Source organism: Gorilla gorilla, chromosome X, assembly GCF_029281585.2.
Source record: "Gorilla gorilla gorilla isolate KB3781 chromosome X, NHGRI_mGorGor1-v2.1_pri, whole genome shotgun sequence".
NCBI classification, from domain to species: Eukaryota; Metazoa; Chordata; class Mammalia; order Primates; family Hominidae; genus Gorilla; species Gorilla gorilla.
In genome coordinates this window covers 115,611,003-115,631,951 of record NC_073247.2, presented here as the reverse complement: position 1 = coordinate 115,631,951, position 20,949 = coordinate 115,611,003, and the positions used below count along the sequence as shown (strand labels likewise).

At 38.3% G+C, this 20,949-nt stretch overlaps 1 protein-coding gene and 1 long non-coding RNA gene across 3 annotated transcripts in view; both read left to right on the top strand.

The window, feature by feature from the left end:
* Positions 1-20,949, top strand: part of LOC129530129 (uncharacterized) — a 126,411-nt gene that overhangs the window by 66,329 nt on the left and 39,133 nt on the right. The gene's annotated exons all lie outside the window — the stretch shown is intronic.
* On the top strand, positions 3,839-13,836 carry RAB9B (RAB9B, member RAS oncogene family). Of its 2 annotated transcripts, XM_004064630.4 has the most exons (3): positions 3,839-4,035; positions 9,015-9,088; positions 10,268-13,836. In XM_004064630.4, exon 3 carries the CDS (start codon positions 10,310-10,312, stop codon positions 10,913-10,915), a length of 606 nt encoding a protein of 201 aa, XP_004064678.1. In that variant the 5' UTR covers positions 3,839-4,035; positions 9,015-9,088; positions 10,268-10,309; the 3' UTR covers positions 10,916-13,836. The 2 variants fall into 2 exon arrangements, with proteins under 2 accessions (XP_004064678.1, XP_055232799.1); XM_055376824.2 differs by lacking the exon at positions 3,839-4,035 and having other exon boundaries at positions 4,075-9,088.

The window sequence follows — 20,949 nt, the reverse complement described above, 5'->3', positions numbered from 1 at the left end:
AGGTTGATAGGGTTCAAATTGCATTTTTTGACAAAAAATACTTTCTATGTGCTGCTGTGTTTTTCCATCAAGAGGCATATGATATATGGTTAATATTCCTTTTGTAATGTTAGAAGACATTAACTATTATTACCTAGATCCACTAATTCATTAAAGGTTGTAATTTTATCATTCCTTCATAATTTATTAGCTGGGAATCTTTTTAAAACACTTTCCTCGCCAACTCCTTCGTTACACCAAGGAATAATTCGTATTTTAAAAAAGCAGGTTAAATGTTTGAGTCACTCTCTTTATTTACCAGTTTTAAAATAATGAGCTAGTTTTCTAGGTTTGGCCAAATTGAGCAATTATGTTTTTAAGTGTTTTTATGAATTTGTATATTTAAACATATATGATATATTTCAATTCATTGTAGTTATTATCTTTACTGATGCTCAAATTGCCCCATGTTTGACTGATGACAGCCTCTTCAAGTCCTTTTGACTCAACTCTAATAATGTTTTTAGCTTCCTTGCTATCTGGTGTGACAAGATATTTTATGTTCATCTTGGATATTTCTTGCCCCATATCTGAAGTCAGCCATTTATTTAAGTAATCCTGGGTCCTTTTATCGGGAAATAGCATTTAGAACCATCCTATGGGCACTACAGGTGAATTTGGACACTGAGATTTTCATTGTTTCTAAGTATTTTTAGTGGACAGAGCTTAAAAATGTTTTTTAAATGACTAAACTGAGTTCATACTGATGCCTTCCATAATTGGATAATCTTTACAGATCTTTCCTTCAGGCTATGAAAAATCTGTCAAAGTATTCCTATTCCATAATATTATCCCTGTGTCAAATGATTTTTTTAAAAAATATTGTATCACCAGAAACTGTGACTTGCTCTTGGACAATGATAGGTAAATAGTTGACAAATTCTTACTGTCTAATTTCCTTTTTACATATCTATGGCTGCCATAATTTCTGAATAAAACATTAGATGATCTCATGAGTATTGTTGTAAAAATTACGACAATAGGACAAAGTATTTGAAATCAGGACTATCTGGAAAATATAACGTGTATAGTTGCCACATAAATATCCTAGGCCAAAGATGACAAATACATTGGCCTATGAATATGTTCAATATTAACGATTAGGACAGCAGTTGCTAAATTGGGTCCTGAGCTGTTCTAGTCCTGCTAATAGATGTTCCATAAACAAAAGAAATTCATGTTCACAAAAGTTTTGGAAATGTAGGATTGAAAAACAACACAACAGATTTCTTTACTTCAGGACTCCAAGAGACGTTAATGTTTTAATATGCAACGTGACTCTTCTGGAAGGGAAATAGTATGCAGTGTTTATACACTTATTTGAATGCTTCATGGAACTCTTTTGTACATAACAACTTGTGAATGCTGGACCAGGCTGTTCTTTTAAATTAATCACATTACAATTATGTCTTCCTGAAGCTCAGGTCAATGTATTTCAAACTGATCAGGATGAGACTTTGGGAGATCTTGTTCATTGAATGTTGAAGAGCGTGTCTGTGTGTGTGTGTGTGTGTGTGTGTGTGTGTGTGTGTGTGTGTGTGTGACTCTGAAGGTAACCCTATCTCTGGTATCCGAACGCAATCTTGGTTTGGCCTTCTATCTACTGACTACACTATGATTCTATTTTGTGTGTGTGTGTGTGTGTGTGTAACTGTGTTATAAAAATAGAATTTTTATTGTGTGTGAAGGACACTATTTGACAAATCTCAATGATTGACCATTGGGAATAGTCCCATCTGAGAGCCACAAAACCATCCACAGCTGTTACTTTGAATCTTCGCGCTGTCCATTTTTGCTGATCCCTCACAACTAGTGTTAGTCATGTTGCTTCCATTCTAGAAAGATAATAGTAGTTGCTTTTTAAGTGGCCTCTAGAGACTCTTTTAATATAGGATTTACATGTAGGAATCTTTGATCTAACAAAAGATTTTTCTTGCCCTTAGGTGTTCCAACATTCACTAAACATGTGGTGCTTTCAGCAGTTGTGAGATCCTGACTACAGAACGAGGTAGCTTAGAAACTAAAAGATCCTTAAAACTTGCCAGTTGGTTTGGGGGTTTCTCAGAGATTATTAAACTGTTGGAAAATGGCATCTATGAGAAAATGAAAAAGTAGTCTAGATTGTTACACCTAAAGACGAGTTACTCTAATATGAAGGACTGTTATTTAAAGCATTTCACAAAACTATTTATTGAGGTGCAAAAAGAAAACATTGGAACATCAATATATTTATTTTTCTCATTCTTTTAAAATTTCTGTGCTGGAGTATTTTAATGTTTACTCATTAAAATGTATGTTTAAAGTAATGTGTAATGTATACATGTACAGTAGTACATGTATATAATCTATAAATCCTTATACATATGTTGGGGCCCATGCTCAATAGTTTTTTAATAGACTAAAATGTATGCGGAAAAATTGATTTAGAGGATTGTGTGAATCTCTTCTTCATCAGAAGAGTGTTTTAGAGTGTATGTGTGGGGAACGGGGTTGGTTTAAATAGGAGCAAAGAGATTCAGTTACATCAATTTATTTTATTTAAATATAACAATTATTAGTGATACAGCATTCATTCATATTCAGCAAATATTTTCTGAGCATGTCCTATGCAGCAAGCATTGCCCTAGGCTCTGTGCATACGGTGGTGAACACAAACGTTGTCCTTGACCTCATAGTCCTTCCCCACTATAGTTTAGTAGGCAAGACAGCTGTCAACCAAGTGATCATACACTTAAATGTACCACCAAAAATGGGTAAGTGTTATGAAGGAAAAATACAGCAAGTTACAGGAGGCTACAAGAGTATAAACTGGGGCACCATCTCTATTCTGAGATTATCGAGAAAGGTTATCCTGAGAAGTGACATTTAAGCTGGGGCCTGCGGAGATTGATTGCACGATTGCCTTGTCAAGAGACAGAGGAAGAGTGGCCTAGATGGAAGTAGCGGGTATGTGTGAGGGCCTGGACGGGGTCATGAGACGAGTGAGGGCCTGTGCCACAAGGTCACAGGGTTTCGGGCAATGGGGAAGCTTCAGAGATGGAGCTGCCTGACAGAGAGGTGGAGTGCAGGCTAAATGACCTCAGGAGCTTTGTCCTTCTTCAATTCCAGGGGCAAAATCACAAACTAGTTGGAGGTACCAGAGGGCTACAGAAAACAACAAAAAGAGACTAGCTGGTCGGCTAGGCACAATTAAAACATCAAATTCTGCCCCAGCAGCAATTCCGGGAAATTCAAGTAATGCCCCCCGTGTGGCCCTCTAGAACTGTATCTGGTAAGAGTAAAGGGCAGTGTGTCCTCTATGCCTGCGCTACAGATGTGGACATTTTTTTTAATTGCCTAAAAATTTCATAAGCTGTAGCCAGCTAGAGGGCCTAGCAATGTGCTGTGATCATGTGTTTTCCTGAGTTATTTGAAACAAGAGGGTGTATGTACTACCCTCTTGGCAAAATTAAAGGATTTTGAGATAGGATAAATGAGGTAGATCAGAGGGTAATTGCAGGAAGTGGGGCAGTGGCTAGCCCTGCTTGAGGGCTTAGGCCCAGGCTGCAGAGGAGCTAAGTGGGAGAGCAATATTTGACGGTCTATTGCCGCTGTGCCTACTAATCGGCTAGGGGAGGAGAAGGAGGACAAGGGAGACCAGGGTTGAACGATGAGCATGAAAGAAGAGTGGGCGAGCCAGGGAGCGCTTGCCACATGGAGGGCGGGAGGCGGCTACACCGGGTCCCCACCGCCGAGAAAGGGGCACGAGGAGGCGGCGCGGGCCCCGCCCCCTCCCCTGGCGGGCGCGGGCGCGGGCGCGAGACGCTGCGCGGCGGCAGCGGCGGGCGCGAGCGGCAGCTGTCAGGCCACCGAGGTTCAAGCCGCACTTGCTGCCCCATTGAGGACGAGGAGGCAGCAGGAGCAGTGACGGTGACTCTAAGGAGCCGGACTCCCGGCACGCAGAGCTGACCTGCCTGGCACCCGCGGCCCTCTCCTGTTTCCTTCCCATTGTGTTGGGTAAGGTGCCTGTGCGTGGGCAGGAACAGGGGCTAGGGGCTGGAGGACCCAGAAGGCCGGGAGGTGGGGGGCCTGTGAGAAGAGGGAGAAAGGAAAGTCTAGTTGATCCCCAGGATCACTCGTAGCTTGAGAAAAGGGACTGAGCCGCTCCCGAGGTCGGAGTTGGGGGCAGGTGACAGTGCAGGGGGGCGTTGCTGAGTAATCCCGAGCTGCTGCCAGAGCCGAGCAGTGAGGCGCAGGGCTCCGTGGGGAGCGGGTGTGGCTCAGTGCGCATGCGCCACAGCCGACTCGCTCTAAGAGCTGGGGGTGAGGTGAGAGGACCTGGGTCGGAGGTAGTTGGGACTATGTGTGACATCTCACTTTCTAGGTCCGTAATGCTAACAGTGCCCCTGTCGTAGAGATGCCAGCATTCTTGTCTCCTAAGGAAGCTTTTTTTCCTTGTGTTCAGCTCGCTTGATGTCATCCAAACCTTATCTACCTATTTGTCCCTGGGCAGTCTACTGAGGAAGAAGTGTCCTGGGGACCATGCCAAATTGCTATCTAGTGTGCCTTTGGGCTTATAGCCCTAGAGCTGTCGTTGTGAGCAGTGAAAGGTTAGATGTGAGACTCCACATTGGACCCTTTGAGTTGCATATAGGATATAAATGTGGGCATGAATGTAGGAATAGCGTTTCAGTGGCATGACAGCTGTGGCATTTGGAGTCGGCATGGATGTAGCTGATAACTTGTTAGCTCTGCAAAATGAATCCAGTGCGTCAGAGGGTTTCCCCGCTACGAAGCACCCACCACCAGCACCAACGCCAAGTATGGGGTTGTATTGGAAACACACTCAAACATTCAATCATTTCTCATCCGTGTTGAATTTTACATAAATATAGCCGCGCCCAATTCTTCAGTGCAATATTTCCAATTATTGTGCCAGCATTCAACAGTGAGTTGAGTAGCTCTTACCAGTGTGTCGCCACAAGATGGGCTTTCCCCACAGGTCCAACCATGGCTCCTCCCCTGTACAGACTTCCAACAGTGCCACTCTCATCCAGTGCCTAGCCCTCCCCAGTTGCTCTTCCCCTATCGATCCCTGCAGTACACATCCCTTTCAAGACTTGCCTCCGAGCAATCTGCACTACTGATTTTGAGCATCATTCCACTCCATGGCAACTGAACTGATGCGAATTTGCTTTTCTGCCTCTCTTCTCTCCATCATCACACTAAAATGTACTATTTTCAAAGGTTCAACTTCTTTTTCTTCATTGTACTGCCTCCTCCCCCACCTCCACTCCCACCTCTAAGCATTCCCAACTAAATACAATAATTTGAATAAGGGTTTGTGGGCACGGGGCACTGCAGATTCAGAAGGTTTCAAGTGTGTTAAAGAACAAAGAGCTGGGGAGTATTGGTTATGGAAATTCCTAATTCACCTTACTGTCCAAGACTGAGACCCTGATGGGAAAAAAAAAAGTTAGTAAACTATCCTTAGAGCATGCTCATTAATGAGTTTGTGGGGGTAGGAAAGGGGAATTGCGTCTCTCGAATATTTTACTCAGAGTCAGATCTTTCTCTGAATGGGATCAAAATCAGAATAAGCGTTTTGGTCCAAATGCTCACCCGACAGAGGACCCATAAGGGATGCATACGTCATTTGACTTTCCTATTTATGTATTTAGTATTATCAAAGAATTCATTTGCCTGCTTAATGTTACCTTGTTTAAAGGTTTGGATTAAATCCGGCATATTCTGGGGGATGAAAAAATGATTTCATTTGCTTTTATACTGTGCTAGTTCTTTTTAATTTAAGTATGTACTAAAGGACATCACATTCATTTTCAAACAATGATAAATGATTGTAGAGAGGCCAGCACCCACCGACAACATCAACTGGATATCATTATTCTGGTCTTGTTTTTGGTAGGAATGGGGAAATGTATATACTTATTTTTAAAATGTGAGAGTAGGGGGAGGAAAACTGGAGCATTTCCCTTGACTTTCAACAGGTGGAATTCCCATTACGCCCCATCCAGAAAATGATCGAGTCAAGTTCATAACTTCTGCTCTTTAGTTACCTTATAAATAATAGTATTTTGACATCTTACAGAACTATGGATCTATTGTACCTTGGCATCAATTCAGAGGCATTAATTCTGGGCACCTACCTAATCATTTAATTGGTAAACAAATATTTATTATCTCCATGGAGGATCCTGGTGCTGCACACTGAAGGGGCTTCAAAGATGTATACAGTGAGCTTACTATCTAGGAATTTAAAATTGATCATGTAAGAAAGACAGGAAAAGTTTGTTAACAAAATAAGTCAGTATAATGACATTATTTCAACTGTAAACAATGAGATCCTGAGCTTGCATGTTAATTTGTAAACTCCCTGAGGGCAAGACCTTGCCTTAAACATTTATTAATTCCCAACAGTATCTACATCCAATGGATGTTTGAGTGATGAAGCTTTGCAAAGTAGAGTGGGTGGGGAGAAACCAGAAGCAGGGAGAGAAGAACTTTCACAATAGATTAGATGTGAGAAAGTGTGGGCCAAAATGAGGATGGTAGCACAGGACTAGAAAATGATACTTCAAGGGAAAATCAGCAGGATTGAATGAAGGCAAGGAGACAAATCTAAACTGTATTCATTTTTACTTCTAGAAAATAAATGGGAGTTGGAGACAGCAGAGGAGAGTGGAGGGTTTCCTTAGTAAGGACACAACACACAATAGGCACTGTAGTGTTTTCTCAAATATCAGTAGCAAGATTGGACCAGAAGACCCTGAAGGTCCCTTCAATGCTGAGATTCTGTGCCATATGCAGATGTTCAAGCTTGTTGAGGAACAAGGCATTCTCAAATATGGAAGAAAGAGAAAAGGAAGAATTCTTATACTTTCACTAGCAGGCCCTTTCTGAGAAGGGTTAATACTGAGCCACAAGGCCCCCACCAGTGCATGAAAGGAGGTGGAGGAGCCAGAGGAATAAAAATCTCAAACCAAATTTTTCAAAAAATGCTTACAAATCTTTGCAAACTTCATAAGCTTTTCATTCTCCCCCAAAATCCTGTTAAGTAGGGCAGGTATTATCTGCTCTATTTTTATGTAAGAAGATACTGAAACAGAAAGATTAAATGACCTGCCCAAGTTCATAAAATAAATGAATGGTGTAACATTGATGAAGACCCTGGTGTCCTGATTACTGCCAGCTAGCTCAGTGCTCTTGACACTGAACCACATTGCTTTTCCTCTTTTTCCCTTGGCATAGAGCCTATAGGCCCAGAAGTTATGTGTGCACATAACCAAATAGGGAATGCACAAGCAACTGCAGCATTATCTCAGACAGTTATTAATACATCATCATTATTCCTGGAGCTGAGCATTTGGTTTCCATATTCACTCAGTCCTTGACCTGTCTATTGAGTTTATCTGCAACTGGGAGAATAGGGTCAGTGAGTCTTTTAATGATGTGAACGCCTGTTTGCTAGGAACTCAAGGAAGCTTGTGTGGCATGGACGCTTAATACTAGCCATCAGAGTCATGCCCAAGTTTGTACTTCTGTTACTTTTTAAAATGAGAGTTCAAGAGTTCTGCTCTGTAAAATTATCCTACAGACCAGTATAAAAAAAATAAAAAAGTGTGCTAACACTTGTTTCATCTCCATTTAAAGAAATGTTTGTTACTTGAGCTAATTCCAAAGACAGCAATTTGGGAGCAGGAAAAAGAGGACAAAAATCAGGAATTGTAGGAAACTTGAGAATTCCGTACAGTATATATAAACCAAGAAGAAGGATAAAGCCTATCCATTTAGGAGATATTATTTAAATTCATAATTACTGATTTAGATATCTAATGAATCCTTATTATAAGTTTTATCTATATTTAGAAAATAACATGATTATTAAGCAGCAGATTTTTTTTTTAAAGCTTCGTTCTTCCTCAGTAAGAGATAACACTACACAGATCTAGGCACTGTTTTTCTTCTTAAACCAGTACTCTTGATGCTGCTTAAATAAGATTCTTGCCATAATTAATTATAATATTAGATGAATGTATATTTAAATTTAATAACACCAGTTAAATATTAAAACTGGTGTTTAAGACAGATGAACTGCCAGGCGCAGCAGCTCACGCCTGTGAACCCAGCACTTTGGGAACATGAGGTGGGCAGATCGTTTGAGCCCAGGAGTTTGAAACCAACCTGGGCAACATGGTGAAACCCCATTTCTACAAAAACTACAAAACTTAGCCGGGCATGGTGGTGCATGCCCGTAGTCCCAGCTACTCAGAAGGCTGAGGTGGGAAGATTACTTGAGCCCAGGAGGTCGAGGCTGCAGTGAGCCATGACTGCACCACTGCACTCCAGCCTGGGTGACAGAATGAGACCTTGTCTCAAATTTAAAAAATAAATAAAGAAAAGAAAAATGACCTAAACTAATTAATAAAATAATTAGCCAAGATAATATACTTTATTGTAAACAGGAAGCCCACAAACACAATTTTTTTCTGCTAATTATGTGGAATCAATTGCAGAGACAACCTTGAGACAGACTGGTGAGTGCACTAACAACTTTCTTGGAGATGGGAACGTTGGTAGGTATAAAAGGAAGAAGTTTCATCTCTGACTTAGGATTTCAGCATATCTTAGATTGCTCTGTACTTTCCTTTTCCTGAATGTCATCTATTGTGAATATCATCTTTCTTTAATTTGCTTTTACTTTGAAAGGAGAATTCAATTGAGAGACAATATAAAATGTAAAAAATTATATAAATTACAAATTAGGATAAGTTAAAAGTTCTTGGAATAAAATTATTTTGCTTATGTTAAGCATAGGTAGCATTTTGAACTTTTATTTTTGAAAAGCACCCTCTGTAGGTTACCTGAGGTTGCTGTGGGTTCTTTTTTTTTTTCGACTTGAATATATTTTTATATAGAGCCTTAACGTTATTTTATTATAGATTTTTTAAAATAATGTTTTCTATTCTGTTTTATAGCACCCTAAAAAGAAAGAATAAAACAACAACAGGAAAAAAAGGAAAATATTTAAATTGTGACAAAAACCCACTGGGTAGGTATTTCAAGGGGGCACACTGTGGATTTGGGATATTTTAATATTTGATCTCTTAAAAATGAATATTTAGAAAAATATATAGCTAGTACACAGGCATTCCAAAATCATTTTAAGGGCTACTAAGTTTTGTAAAATTACATTCAAATGTGTGTGCTTCCAGAAACTGTTTTGCATGCACTCCTTCGATTAGTGATTCGTTTTCATCCCTTCGGGTCTATTGTATAAATATCATCCAATTAACCTCATCACCGTTGAGTTCCCACAATAGACCTAGTGGGAAAGTACCTAACAGAATATAGGAAAAGGTAGTATTTGTTCAGTAAGCATTTGATCTTTTTATTTTAAGACACATTCTAGGTGTTCCATGTGTAGACATGTTGTGGAGGTAACAAGTAGGGTACTGTATAAATATTAGCACTTTAAATTTTACAGTATGTTTTCAAATGTTGCTATTATGGAATTAAAACCTGAATCCAAAAACTAATAAGCTATTCAAGATTTCCTTCCTTCATGACAGCTGTTATATTGATATCAGTCAATTGTCATCAACTTAAATGCCATTGTTCCATGAAGAAAAAAATATAGAAGATCCTTACTTGAGAGGGTGTTCCTATCAATGCAAGTATAATGGGGTAAAATGCCTGAAGAAATGTAACCTTGTTCTCTCTTTCAAATTCTGGGGTGCAGTCTAATTCTGGCCCAGACCTCTACCGACAGAATCAAGAATCCAGTTTATGTAGCTTTCTCTTCTCAGTAATTTTTGTATCCATCAGGAGCAGACTTCAGACCCCAAGTCAATTTCATACTATTTGTCTATTGTTTGGAACTGTCCAAACCGGAAGCTAAAGTTGTCACACATTTGAGTGGCATTCCTGTTCTAGGCTTCCTCTCCTAGAATTGGGTCAGACCTGAACCAAATTACAGGACCATCTGCTAGTCCATTTACCCATGGCACTCAGCCATTTTCCTGGCACAACAAAAGACCTCAGAAAAACAAGACCTATTTTTCCCCTTATGCAAAATTAGTGTTATTTCTTCTGCTGTACTACATCAATTAATGAGCATAAATCAGAGAAATTGAATGAGAAGGCCTCATAATTCAGAGAAATTTGCTATGAAGTTGATTTCAGTTTCAGGTTTAACTGTTTTCCCTCCTACTTTTCCTTTTATTTTCAGGTTCTCTTGGTTACAAACTCCTTCCCTTCTGGTGCTGCAAAAATGAGTGGGAAATCCCTGCTCTTAAAGGTCATTCTCTTGGGTGATGGTGGAGTTGGGAAAAGTTCGCTTATGAACCGTTATGTAACCAACAAATTTGACTCCCAGGCTTTTCACACCATAGGGGTAGAGTTCTTAAATCGAGATCTGGAGGTAGATGGACGCTTTGTAACCCTCCAGATCTGGGACACTGCAGGGCAGGAACGTTTCAAGAGCCTTAGGACACCCTTCTACAGGGGAGCAGACTGCTGCCTCTTGACCTTCAGCGTGGATGATCGGCAGAGCTTCGAGAATCTTGGTAACTGGCAGAAAGAATTTATTTACTATGCGGATGTGAAGGACCCTGAGCATTTCCCCTTTGTAGTTCTGGGTAACAAGGTAGACAAAGAGGATAGGCAAGTGACTACTGAGGAGGCACAAGCCTGGTGCATGGAGAATGGGGATTACCCTTATTTAGAAACTAGTGCCAAAGATGATACTAATGTGACAGTGGCCTTTGAAGAAGCTGTCAGGCAGGTGCTGGCTGTAGAGGAACAGCTGGAGCATTGCATGTTGGGTCACACCATTGACTTGAACAGTGGCTCCAAAGCAGGGTCTTCGTGCTGTTAAAGATAGGGAGCCTTTTAAAAATGTGCCCCAAATTGATCAGTCAGTAGTGTAAGAATAACTGTGCCCCTCTAACAGTGCACACACACACACACACAAGAGGGTAAGAGACAAGGTTCTGATAGTGAAACAGAGCCTTTCAAATTGAAGTGTAGATCGATTAAAAAAATTAAAAATTAAAAAAAAATAAAGCTCTATCAAGCCAAGTGTAGTTTGTGTGATTTCTGCTATTTCCCCTTCTTGTGTGTCTCAGGACATATCAGAAAGTTTTAGTCCTGAGACAGTTAAATATTTTTTAAATCACAGTTTAAACCTAGAACCCAGCTGCATGAAGGAGTTAAAGAGCTACAACTATTTCTTAAAGTGTTCCATTAATCAGCTAACAAATGTCACTATCAGACTCTTGCCAAGCAGTTTCTGACATTTCTGCCAAAGGGGAAAAAAATCAGACTTTGAGCTGTATTACAATAAAAATAATAATGCAAATAAGGATTCCTGGGCTTGAATTAAAGAAGTTGTAATGATTAGGAGTGCAAAAGTATAATGATATACACTGACTTGTTTAAATCCTTATGTATGGTTCGCTCCCATCTGAGCTTTTCAAAAAATCCCATCTCAATAAGAGATACTCTAATGACACTGGCAATTGATTATACTTCTTGTGTTTGAAGTCATAGGATACTAGTGAATGGATTATGCTTAAATATGCCAACCACCTTTGCAAATAAATGGTTGGTCTGCTTTTACTTCCTAAGTCTACTTTTGCTGCATAGAGATGTTGCTTCTCTGACAACCTCTTACCAATTTAGCAATGCTGCTTAGTATATGAATTTGGATGCAGTGCTCTCTGCTCATAATTTAGATGGTCCTTTGATCCAACATGCTGGGCTCATGGAGAAGGCTTCAGAAAAGATTGGGGGATAATGAACTTTTCTCACAAGGCTCCTTAACTCAAATATTTTTTGCAGAAGAAGGAACTGGTTTCTTATATGTTGCACTGTATGCTCAACTAGCCTAATTAGGACATTGAAAGTGACAGAAGAGCAGATCTTAACCCAGTGTTAGAATGAATTTCCCATAATCAGAGTGGTCCGACATTGAAAGTGACAGAAGAGCAGATTTTAACCCAGTGTTAGAATGAATTTCCCATAATCAGAGTTGTCCAACAGTGGAATGGACTGCCTTAATAGTGAGCTCCCTGCCTCTGAGAATATTCACTGGATGACCATCTGTTAGAATACCATAAAAAGATTTTCTGTGCTGGCTACATGTTCAATATAAAGTCCTTTCTGGCTCTAAGTTCTATGAATATATAAACTACATCAGTGCCATGCTGTGGTTAGATTTATCTGATGATAACAGCTAAGACTATGGAGAGGGACTTTAAAAATTCTCAAACCATTCTGTGATCAATCTTTAACAGCAACTACATAGCTCTTCCTTTTGCTTTTGCACTGTGGCAGGAAAAATTCTTGAGCTCTGGTTAATCTTTATGTGACTGATAAAAAACATCTTAAAGCTCCCATGTTAAAATATAAAAATGGTTTGACAATTTTTGATTACCATGACTGTCAGTTATATACTATATTATGAATATGCAGTGTGGTTCTTGTTGGTTGATCTGTTTATCCTGCATAGATTTTAATCTGTACTTTAAAACATCTATGATAAAAATAGTGACAGACAGAAATTACCCCAAAAAGAGACCTAGGCCAGGAAGGGGGTGGGAGCTTTCATAGGAATACAGCCTAGAACTCTCCATTGTAGCCACGTATGGAATCAGCCTTACTTACATGTAGGACCTTTGTGCTTTAAGAGCTCTGGGACATATTGGCCAAATAGAAAAGAAGAGGACAGTATTTCAACTCAGTCATACTCAATATTTCCAATTAAGATATAATCCTGACACCATTGTTCAATTAACTTTGACGCCAGAAGTCAAAGCCAGAACTGGGACCCCACAGCTCTAAAGTCCCTATCCTGCCTATACCTATAGCCAGCCACACTGGTTTCCAAGTTCTATGATCATTTTGCTACAATCATGTTAGGGTGAAAATCTGTACGTCAGAACTGTTAAATGCTAATTATTTTTAAGTGCATGAGACCTGGGGCCTTCTCTTTCTACTCGCACTCTGCTTATACTAGTTTCTATTTGTAGATCTCAGGCCTTCATCATAAAGACCTCCATCAACTCACAAAAGTACTTGTCTCTATTAGAGTGGCATGTGGTCGAGTAAAAAAAAAAAAAATTACATGGGTATCGGATTCATAGGCATCCTGTCCATCTAACACAAGTGTTAATTTTATTGGCCCATCAACTGGAGCCCCTTTCCTCTTAGCCATACCATTGTTTTCTACCAAATTACCACTCAATATCTTAATGAAAGCACTCAGCATTAAGTGACATAAACAGTGGCATTTGGGTAAGCAACACTCAGTGGGGTGCTGACATATAGTCTGGGTAAGATTAAAAAACACCAAAGGCTGAAATCTGTGAGTACCAAGAACTGTGCATATAGGTTTAGAAATTGACTGTGTACCCTAGAATGTGCAGTGTAATATTTTCAATAGGTGTTTTTTTAAAGAACACTAGATTTTTGGAAAAATATATTTCTAATTAGGACTATACTGTTTTTCAATGGTCTGTTAAAACATCATACAGAATATTTATTTAGTTTATTGTCATGTATTGGCTAACTTTCAGGGGCCTCAGATTCCATATATCTTCAGTGGATTGATGAATATCAGGTTAATTTGTGCCTGCCCCAGCCATCTCTACTTTATTCTGAGGTATTCCACAATCCTCTTGTTGCAGGTGCTGCTAAAAAAAACTCAAAATTGTGTATCAAATATTTTCTTTCAAGTGTAAAAAATCATCTGTGTTAAAATGAATAAAAAGTGCATTTTGAATAACCAGCACACAATGTTTGTGTTTCTTCCCTCCCTTTCTCTTTTTGAGCAATTGATGGGTGTGATGGACAGTACTTATTAATCAAGTCACTCTTTTCAGGCTGCACTGGGTGTGGCCTCTGGATCATGTTTCATGTGGTACTCCAAGCAGCCACTATCTAGTGATCAGATATTTCTATACTGATTGTGAAGCAAACTCTAAAGATTGGGGCAGGGAGGTCCTTTTTATTTTATACCACTTTCTTTCTATTTATTTGGTTATTAGAGACAGGGTCCCTCCATTGCTCAGGCTGGAGTGCAGTGGCGCAATCATGGCTCATAGCAGCCTCAAACTCATGGGTTTAACCACTTTCTAATGCATGACGTGTATTGGGACTGGAAATTGAATCTTAACTTTCCACTTTATTTATTTATTATAATTTAAAACCATTACTTAATGGATACAATGTACACTATTCTGGTGATGGGTACACTAAAAGCCCAGATTTCAATCTGCAATATATCCATATAACAAAACTGCACTTGTGCCCCCTAAATTTATACAAATAAAAGAAAAAAATATTATAATAAACAATGTTGCATAAAAAATAAGATAAATGTTAAACCATCACAAAATATAAACAGAGTAGACATATTCCCTTTATTTTCCTGACTGGTGAATTGTCCAGACCTTAGGAAAACATGAAAATATAGGTGAAACAAATAAGAAAAGCAAAGAATAATTTTGTTAAATATTCTGTTCTCTTGCCTCTCACATATTGGATTTTAAAGATACATTAGCACCCAATGGCTTGAATATACATAATGACGGTTTTTAAATTATGGACACAAATCTTTCCACAGCATATATAGTTTCATTACATTGATTCCATATGCCACAGATTTCACTCTCTTCTCTCTGTCTACTTTTGCCTGTTGCAACTTTGGGCAGTTGAAATTGGGGGTGGGGAATTTGTTGGGAAACAGATTTTTTTTTTTTTTTTGCCACATGTACCATTTCCGTCTCTGAGGATTATAATTTAACACATTATCAGACCATGCTTCAAATGCAGCACCCCAAATCATTTTGACTAGTCTATAATGATGCAACTTTTAGAATATAGAAAGTCATAGATTTATAAGCCACTTAATAAGGATTTGCTCATTTGTAACTGATTATTTTTTTTTTTTGAGATGGGGTCTCACTCTTTCGCCCAGGCTAGAGTGCAGTGGCCTGATCTCGGCTCACTGCAACCTCCACCTCCTGAACTTAAGCAGTCCTTCCACCTCAGCCTCCTGAGTAGCTGGGATTACAGGCATGCACCAGCATGCCCAGCTAACTTTGTGTGTGTGTGTGTGTGTGTGTGTGTGTGTGTGTGTGTGTGTGTGTGTGTGTGTGTGTGTGTGTGTGTGTGTTTGAGACAGGGTCTTGCTCTGTTGCCCAGGCTGGAGTGCAGTGGCCTGATCTCGGCTCACTGCAACCTCGGCCTCCCGGACTCAAGCGATTCTCATGCCTCAGCCTCCCTAATAGCTGGGATTACAGGCGCCTGCCACCACACCTGGCTAATTTTTGTATTTGTTGTAGAGACAGGGCTTCACCATGTTGGCCAGGCTGGTCTTGAACTCCTGGCCTCAAGTGATCCACCCACCTGGCCTCCCAAAGTGCTGGGATTACAGGTGTGAGCCAATGCGCTGGGGCCCATAACTGATATTTTAAAAACAGAATGCCAACTTCCTGTCTTTAATGTTTTTCTGCCTCATTCATAACCCAGTGGGAAATCTCCTCATGATGTCTTAAGAAACAGTACGGTCTCATTTTTTGGAAATGGTTTGGCGATAGTCCTTCCAGAAACAGGAAGGTGTGGAATACATAATTTGTCTTCCATCTTGTAACTGTATTTTTAAAACACACTGGAAAATCGAGGTATCAATTTGAGTAATTTCAAGCTGGGAGGTGGGATGGACATCTCTACCTTCATTTGAATTACCCAAAGTAGATCTTGCAGCAATTTTTTTTCCTCAGTGATCTAGATAATCATTTCACTTTTTTTCTCTCTTTGCTGTGGAAATGTAAAATTTACTACAGTGCAGTGTTTTTCTTACACTTGATTTTAGGGCAGATAAACTGTAATATACTGTCTTAGCCCATTTGGGCTGCCCTAACAAAATACCATAAGCTTGGTAGGCTATAAACTACAGAATTTCATTTCTCAGCTCTGGAGGCTAGGAAGTCCAAAATCAAGGCATCCGCAGATTCAGGGTCTGGTGAGGTCTTGATTTCTGGTTCACAGATGGCACCTTCCAGCTGTGTGGAAGGGGGAAGGGGTTTCTCTTGGGCCTCTTTTATAAGGACACTAATCCCATTTATGTAGGGCTTCACCCTTGTGACCTAATCACCTTCCAAAGGCCCCATCTCCTTATAATGCCATAACCTTGGGGAGTTACGATTTCAACCTATGAATTTTGGAGGGGGACAAAAAGATTCAGAGCATAGCATACACCTTTTGGTAAAATGTTAATGTGCATGATTTGGGATATTCACTAATGTTTTCTTTTTCCAAACTGGTCATTTTAATTTCCTCAAGTTTCCATCACCAAAAGAGCTCTCATTCTTTACTACTTTCTCTTTAAGAGAAGGAAGGGATAATGACAAAAGCTAGGCATGTTTATGGAATAAAGGAAAAATTATTAAATGCCTTCTTACTGATATGCTTGCCAAAACTGGTGAGCAAGGATCTCTTATTCTGCTAGTGATGGTAGTGGTAACAATATGTGAAAGGGTTTTTTTTTTAAGGGGGCAAGAAGTTACTTAATATTTTCCCAGTGAAAATAAGCATCTTCACAGCTCAAGATGTGGCGTTGTCACCTGTAGTCATATAGGAACTGCTGCAGTGATCTTTGTGTCTTCATAAATCTCTTTGCCTTCTCCAAGGAAACACAGAGAATGATGATTCAGTTATATATAAATGCCTTTTTAAACAGTGAGTTTTGTGTGTGCAAGCATGTGTATTTTTAAGTAATCTGTCAGTTCCTTTCGTGCTCTATGAACTATGGGTAAATGTATAATGGTCTCACTATAGCACTCCTGAATTTTAATCAGACCTGCCAAGCTGTGCCACATCTAGTTAACTGGTTGATAAAAAGAATTGGGAAATGCTGCCTTAATGAAAGAAATAGCTCTTAATTCAACATTAGCTATATTGATTAGAGTAAAAATACAAATCACACCTTCCTGTGGTGCATTCATGAGGAAGCAAGAAACAGGCTCATATCATCTCTTTTCTCTTACGTTGTTCCTGAATGCCTTAGAAACGACATATCCAAGGTTGTGTCCTGTAATATATTGCTCAACATAGAGTCTGTTAATAGATGAACAAGTGCCAGTAGCCTCTGAGTTCTCTCTGTTTCCATTTGTTCCCTGCTAGAAAACTTAGATTCACCGATAAATGCTTTAAAATGTTCTTTTTTTCTGATTACAAAAGCCATACACATCCACTGTAGAAAAATGAAGTAATGAAAGAAATAGAAAAGCAAGATTTAAAAAATTAAAGTCATCTGTAATCCTATTACCCTGAGATAAGCAGATTTTAACATTTTAGTGTAGATTTTAATATATTTATGTATTTTTAAAATTGATTTGATACTGCACACACTGATTGTAATCTTTTTTTACTTAATATATATCTATAGTACTTAACTTTTCTCTAAGACATATATTCTTCTAAGATTATATTTGCTGTTTGCATAATATTGTATTGAAGGGTTTACCACAATTACCCATATTGCTAAACTTTTAATAAAACACTTATTGCTAGACATTTAGGTTGTTTTACAGCTGCCTTCTTTTCATAAAATAAAGCATCAGTGAAGTTCCTTAATATCAATCTTAACTCTCACCTCTGTTTATTTCCTACTAGTAAAATTTCTAGGTCAAAGATTGTGAATTTTTTATTAATTTTAATATATACTGGCAAATTGGCCTCTAGAAACTTATCCCAAATGACATCAACACCAGTAGAATAAGAGGAGGACTATCTTTCCAACACCCAAACGTATGGACTATTATCTTCCTTTTTAACCCCATATGTGCAGTCAGATGGGTGAAAAAATGATCTCATGCTGTCATTTACATTTATTTAATTTTTGAGAGTAATTGTTTATACATTTATTGGCCATTTTTATTTTTCCTTGAGTGAATGGACCCTTATGGGGGTTGGGGAACATGCATTTTTGTTTCTTATTGATTCCAAGGAAATCTTTTTTTATATTGTGGGTATTAACCTTTGATCTTATCCACATTGCTGGTTTTCTGCAATCCCCTCCCATGGCTCTTGCCTTTTAATTTTGTTTATGGTATTTTAAAAATATACTGCCATATTATAGAAAAGGTTATGTTCTGATAAATTAGAAAACTATGGTGGGTTGGGGAAAGAGAGGTGCTTATTTGATTTGTCCTTTGTTTCTGATTATACTCGAGACTACTTTTGTTTAGAAAGGTTATGAATCTAAGCTTTGGTCACCATGATAAAAGAATTGCTAGAAATAAAAAATATTCATTCATCCAGATGCTTTAATTGCATGATGTCAAATGACTGGTTTGAATTGAGTCTACTGCTGTAATAATCAGATTATTCTGAAACCTTGTGTTAAATATAAATGCAGAGATAGAAACAGTTCCACTTTCAACCACAAAGGGGCAATAAAGACCGGTTAGTGTTCCGCCATAGACTAAACATATATATGTGTGCATATATATAGTACATATATAGAGAGTATATATATAATATATTATTTATATTATATATAATATATATTATTTATATTATATATAATATATATTATTTATATTATATATAATATATATTATTTATATTATATATAATATATATTATTTATATTATCTATAATATATAATATATATAATATATATTATATATTATAGATAATATATATTATATATTATATATAATATATAATATATATTATATATAATATATAATATATATTATATATAATATATATAATATATATTATATATAATATATATTATATATATACTTTAATTTCTGGGTTACATGTGCAGAACGTGCACATTTGTAACATAGGTATGCACGTGCCGTGGTGGTTTGCTGCACCCTTCATCCCATCACCTACATTAGGTAGTTCTCCTAATGTTATCCCTCCCCTAGCCCCCCACCCTTGACAGGCCACAGTGTGTGATGTTCCCCTCCCTGTGTCCATGTGTTCTTATTGTTCAACTCCCACTTATGAGTAAGAACATGCAGTGTTTGGTTTTCTGATCTTGTGATAGTTTGCTGAGAATGATAGTTTCCAGCTTCATCCATGTCCCACAAGAGGACACGAACTCATCCTTTTTTATGGCTGCATAGTATTCCATGGTGTTTATGTGCCACATCTTCTTAATCCAGTCTATCATTGATGGACATTTGGGTTGGTTCCAAGTCTTTTCTATTGTGAATAGTGCCACAATAAACATACGTGTACATGTGTCTTTATAACAGAATGATTTATAATCCTTTGGGTATATGTCCTGTAATAGAATTGCTGGGTCAAAAGGTATTTCTAGTTCTAGATCCTTGAGGAATTGCCACACAATCTTCCACAATGGTTGAACTAATTTACACTCCCACCAACAGTGTAAAAGCGTTTCTATTTTTCCACAACCTTTCTAGCATCTGTTGTTTCCTAACTTTTTAATGATTGCCATTCTAACTGGCTTGAGAAGGTATCTCATTGTGGTTTTGATTTGCATTTCTCTAATGACCAGTGATGATGAGCATTTTTTTATGTATGTTGGCTGAATAAATGTCTTCTTTTGAGAAGTGTCTGTTCATATCCTTCACCCACTTTTTGATGGGGTTGTTTGATTTTTTCTTGTAAATTTGTTTAAATTCTGTATAGATTCTGGATATTAGCCCTTTGTCAGATGGATAGATTGCAAAAATTTTCTCCCATTCTGTAGGTTGCCTGTTCACTCTGATAATAGTTTATTTTTCTGTGCAGAAACTCTTTAGTTTAATTAGATCCCATTTGTCAATTTTGGCTTTTGTTGCCATTGCTTTTGGTGTTTTAGACTTGAAGTCTTTGCCCATGCCTATGTCCTGAATGGTATTGCCCAGGTTTTTTTCTAGGATGTTTATGGTCCTAGGTCTTACGTTTAAGACTTTAATCCATCTTGAATTAATTTTTGTATAAGGTGTAAGGAAGGGGTCTAGTTTCAGCTTTCCACATATGGCTAGCCAGTTTTCCCAGCACCATTTATTAAATAGGGAGTCCTTTCCCCATTTCTTATTTTTGTCAGGTTTGCCAAAGATCAGATGGTGGTAGATGTGTGGTGTTATTTCTGAGGCCTCCGTTCTGTTCCATTGGTCTATATATCTGTTTTGGTACCAGTACCATGCTGTTTTGGTTACTGTAGTCTTGTAGTAAAGTTTGAAGTCAGGTAGCTTGATGCCTCCAGCTTTGTTCGTCTTGCCCAGGATTGTCTTGGCTATGCGGGCTCTTTTTTGGTTCCATATGAAGTATAAAGTAGTTTTTTCCAACTCTGTGAAGAAAATCATTGATAGCTTGATGAGGATAGCATCGAATCTATAAATTACTTTGGGCGGTAAGACCATTTTCACGATATTGATTCTTCATATCCATGTGCGTGGAATGTTTTTCAATTTGTTTGTGTCCTCTCTTATTTCCTTGAGCAGTGGTTTGTAGTTCTCCTTGAAGGGGTCCTTCACATCCTGTGTAAGTTGTATTCCTAGGCATTTTATTCTCTTTGTAGCAATGGTGAATGGGAGTTCACTCATGATTTGGCTCTCTGTTTGTCTGTTATTGGTGAATGCTTGTGATTTTTGCAAATTGATTTTGTATCCTTAGACTTTGCTGAAGTTGCTTATCAGCTTGAGAAGATTTTGGGCTGAGACAATGGTGTTTTCTAAATATACAATCATGTCATCTGCAAATAGAGACAATTTGACTTCCTCTCTTCCTATTTGAATACCCTGTATTGCTTTTTCTTGCCTGATTGCCCTGGCCAGAACTTCTAATACTATGTTGAATAGGAGTGGTGAGAGAGGGCATCCTTGTCTTGTGCCGGTTTTCCAAGGGAATGCTTCCTGTTTTTGCCCAATTAG

What these genes read in the sequence shown, in the direction of transcription:
- RAB9B (XM_004064630.4), top strand. Translation starts at nt 10,310, where the DNA reads ATGAGTGGGAAATCCCTGCTCTTAAAGGTCATTCTCTTGGGTGATGGT.